The sequence below is a fragment of the Austrofundulus limnaeus genome, unplaced genomic scaffold (assembly GCF_001266775.1).
Source record: "Austrofundulus limnaeus strain Quisiro unplaced genomic scaffold, Austrofundulus_limnaeus-1.0 Scaffold94, whole genome shotgun sequence".
Lineage (NCBI taxonomy): Eukaryota > Metazoa > Chordata > Actinopteri > Cyprinodontiformes > Rivulidae > Austrofundulus > Austrofundulus limnaeus.
This window is the reverse complement of record NW_013952496.1, coordinates 692,218-696,313: the sequence shown is the minus strand read 5'-3', so window position 1 is coordinate 696,313 and position 4,096 is coordinate 692,218. Positions and strand designations below refer to the sequence as shown.

At 42.3% G+C, this 4,096-nt stretch overlaps 1 protein-coding gene across 3 annotated transcripts in view; it reads right to left on the bottom strand.

Moving 5' to 3' along the window:
• Positions 1-774: 774 nt before the first annotated feature.
• Positions 775-4,096, bottom strand: part of LOC106520570 (high affinity cationic amino acid transporter 1) — a 15,942-nt gene continuing 12,620 nt past the window's right edge. For all 3 annotated transcript variants that reach the window (XM_014012749.1, XM_014012751.1, XM_014012750.1), the window contains exons 7-12: positions 3,611-3,750; positions 3,148-3,250; positions 2,737-2,942; positions 2,495-2,646; positions 1,145-1,253; positions 775-1,042 (exon numbers count right to left, since the gene is read on the bottom strand). In XM_014012749.1, the coding sequence (XP_013868203.1) occupies positions 876-1,042; positions 1,145-1,253; positions 2,495-2,646; positions 2,737-2,942; positions 3,148-3,250; positions 3,611-3,750 (877 nt within the window). In that variant the 3' untranslated portion in view covers positions 775-875. The remainder of the gene's footprint in view (positions 1,043-1,144; positions 1,254-2,494; positions 2,647-2,736; positions 2,943-3,147; positions 3,251-3,610; positions 3,751-4,096) is intronic.

The following is a 4,096-nucleotide window of genomic DNA, read 5'->3' as shown; positions in this document are numbered from 1 at the left end:
ACTCGCTTCAAAAAAAGAAAGGAAAAAAAAAAAAGAAATAACCGATCAGTTCCAGAGCCGACTGTTGACAGGAAGCAGCGATTTAAAGATAGTCAATGGCCAAAAACTCATAAAAGGGGATAAAACAGACATTTTTCACGGTGGAACCTGACTGATAAAAACTTTGGAGCTTAATCCAGGACCAGTTTGTGGATAAACGTCGAGTGAAGAGCCGCGGACTTTTTTCCCCTCATTGCACTCCTCGGGGAAGGAATCCCATGCAGTGACGTATGCTGGAGCGGGAGGGCTTTCCCAGCACAGCTTCAGAGCCAGCATTACCCCGGGAGGACAGCGACACAGAAAGTAACACTGAACAGATACCGCTGTGTGACGCAGCTTTTCTCAGCTTGTTTAACTCCGACACTGAAGAGAAGGACTTCGATGGTTTCAGTACGCCGGAGGACGATAAATGAGACGTTTTGTTAAACCAGAAACTGTTAAAAAAACTACCAAAATAAGGTCAGTTAAATGAACCGTATTCCTCCAAACTTTAATTCCTAAAGGTTTGCTTTTTATGTTTTGATGTTGAATTCACTTTTTTGACGGCAAATTTGGGTGTACTGTTTTTTTATGTTGGGGGTGTGGCTTACAGTCCGGTGCGGCTTATATGTTAATGTTCACGTTTTTTTTTTAAATGGCGGGTGCGGCTTATAGTCTGAAAAATACGGTAGACGTGGTGCGAAACGGGGGCTATAATTCTCAGTTTATGTCTCTAACTTTTAAAAACCAAAAGTATTTTTTTTGTAAACAATAAATCCATAAAAAACATTCTGCACTTTCAACTCTGTCAGTGACAAATTTGAAGCTTTAAATACATTACAGAACCTCCCGTTTCCTCACGAGTCCACCTCGTCTGGGGCTGTGTTGTGTGTGTCGTGCAGAAAAGCCTCCTTCTCGGTGGTCATGGGTTCTCCCTTTATGGAGCAGCCGGGCGTGTCGGGATCAGAGCCGGCCATTGCCTCTGCGCTGTTCCGGATCCCATAACCGAAGTAGATGAAGAAACCTGCAGGTCCGTCAGAAAAAACATTCATTTAAACACCGCGACGACTTCTTTTGAACTCCATGAGTGCAGCTGCGGGGTTCGTCACCGCGTGGTGAAAAGTACCTATAATCATCCAGATGGAAAAGCGCAGCCATGTTCCTTTATCCAGCTGCATCATCAGGTAGACATTAACAAACATGCTGATGACCGGGACAAAAGGCAGCAAAGGAACCTGAGGACAGAGTGTGTTTTTAAAGAGACGACAGTGAATCAATAATGCAGCAGGAATCAAACAGTCTAGGAACAAAATTTAAAGGGTAGAAATAAAAGAGCTCTAAGGCTTGTTAGCATGTTAGCATTTTAGCATCACAGTATTTGTTCCAAAGGTTTGAGGGATGCAAATAAGACTTTTTAAACTTTACTATCCAAACATTAATTTAAAGGGGGGTGTTATGCATTAATTCTATTCCACAATTAACTGTTATGAAAATACTGCATTTACCAAAAAATTTGATCCAAATGTCTTAAAATTGGCCGTTTGTTTAAGAACCTCCTCCCATTTCTGACACTCCCGCTTCAGCACGTTTTCATAACAATGCTTCGGGACGGGAGTACTCTGTAGGGCGGGAGCTCAGCTGGGGGACTGAGCTCTAGGGAGGAGCTTTGTACAAATAGGCGGAGCTTTGTACCAGCAAGTGTTTAGGCAGCTCAACGTGGCTGCCACAGGAATGAATGGGTCAAAGCAACACTCTGGGTGTGTTTTTGATGAGAGAAAGACTTTATAACATGATATAAAGATTTAAAAAAGTGATTTTGCACAACATCCACCCTTTAAATAACAGCAGCAGCTACTGTAGCTTGCACAATAAATGTCTTTGTAAGATTTTTTATGGGTTACAAATCATGTTTTACACACACAAATGTATTACGTACACACAAACTTTATGAGTCTATTTTCTCTCCATAAAAAATGGTCATACGAATACAAACAAACAAATAGGAAAAAAAAACATTTTCAAGTTTGATTAGAAATGTTCTGATCTTGATAAAAGGTTAAAATACTGGATAAAGGAGGATGTTGGGACCTAATATTTTCTCTTTTTAGGAGTTTTTTTTCCTTCTCTTCTTGCTTTTGAAGATGTTTCACATAAAATTGGTTTAATGATGCATTGATATGCAATGAAAAAAAGTGCGTTTCAGAATCAGTGGATTTAACAATGAGCCGAAATGCAAAGCTTCTTAATCTCAAGTGAGTTTCATGTTTATGTGGACCTCATATGCTGTGCTGGGTTGCAAATTTCATTTATTTTACTGTTTGCTGTTATTTATTCAGTTTGTAAGAAAGCACTCAAGCCTACAAGGGAAAAATTTTGATATTTGAACTTTTTCCCCTCGATTGTAACAAACAAACAAACAAACCTAAACTTGCAGCTTTCATGTGACTAAAGAAAACCGATGAAAGTTCAAAGTCACCTTGAAGGCGAGCTTAGCTTTGCTCTGTGGCTGCCGGCACACAAAGAATGTGAGAAACGAGCAGATCACAGCGATAACACTGAGGACCGCCACGGACCAGGCTGCAGACCCTCCTTGGACCGCCACAACACTGAAAACACAAACCAGAACGCCTGGTGGGGCAGAAAGAAGACGAGAAACCGGATCAGAATCACTTTGAATCGCTTCCCTTCGGCTTCCCCTGAGGAGCGCGAGAGCCTCACCGAGAACACTGGTGCAAATGTTGACGATCCGACCGGACAGAGGAGACGGGTCGCTGCTCGAAGGAAAAACCAGATTCTTGATGGTGAACTGATGCTCCGCCTCTGGCAACATGTCAGAGCTCCCCTCACCGTAGGACTCCGTGTTCTCGAGCTCATCCTGAGTGTTGGCCATCTCGTAGACCATGCTCAGCTGCTCGGGCTGGTACCTAGAGAAAACAGAGCAGTCAAAACTCTGCTTCCATTTGAAGTTACACAGGTTAAAAAGACATTTAAAAACGTTACCATCGCCAACACAAAAAAATGGCTCTAACTCAGTCAGTTTAACAGGTTTGCAGCTAAACTGGTCGATTATTGAATCCACCCAGTCTGGACACACATCTGAGAAGAAACCTGATGAGAACAGGAGACTACCTGAGGACCAGAACGCATGCAGCCACCAGAGTGTACGCCAGCAAAGTGCCAATGGACATGAGGTCCACCAGGTCCTTCAGGTCCAACAGAAAAGCCATCACAGCTGCAGGAACAGAGGAGAAAATATCACATCAACACATTTCACAACAACGTAATGCAGGAATTGTTTGTTTCCTAATAATATTAAAGTAACAGGTTCACATTTATTGTTCAGTTCAGAATCATGTGTGCTTTTGTCATCATTCTCCTGCCACAGGGGGGCACTATTGCCTTTAGCTTCATCTCAGCCACCTACCAGACATAAGCCCAATCAGGTGCTGCTCCATCAGGTTTGTACGCAGCAATACTACAGAAAACCTCAATTATCAGGGCTATTTTCCTGCATTTTCTCAGGTCTGGTGTTGAGGTCATGGATTCTGAACGGAAAACCCAGCCGGTGAGTGGGTTTAGGTTGTGGCCTCACCTGCAACGGCGCCTGATGTCACTGTAGCTGTTAGAGGAGTTTTGGTTCGGGGGCTGATTTTAGCCAAGCATTTGAAAAGCAGGCCATCTTCTGCCATGGCCCAGATCACTCTCGGCATCGGAAACATGGAGCCCAGTAAACTAGCACAGGGTAGGGGGAGGAGAGCATGACATGCTGATAAGTACAGAGTTAGAATAAATGCTAAAAACAGGTGGATGTCTGGAGGAATAAAAATGGAATGTCACTGCATACGCTCTCTGTGTAGATCTATTGTTTGTAATAAAGCTGTAACTTTCACTTGTTACAGCAAAGATACTGAACTTGTTGGAGGTTTGATTTCTTGCACTTATAGAATAGAATAGAAGGTGATAGAATAGAATAGAATAGAATAGAATAGGTGATAGAATAGAATAGAATAGAATAGGTGATAGAATAGAATAGAATAGAATAGGATAGAATAGGTGATAGAATAGAATAGAATAGAAT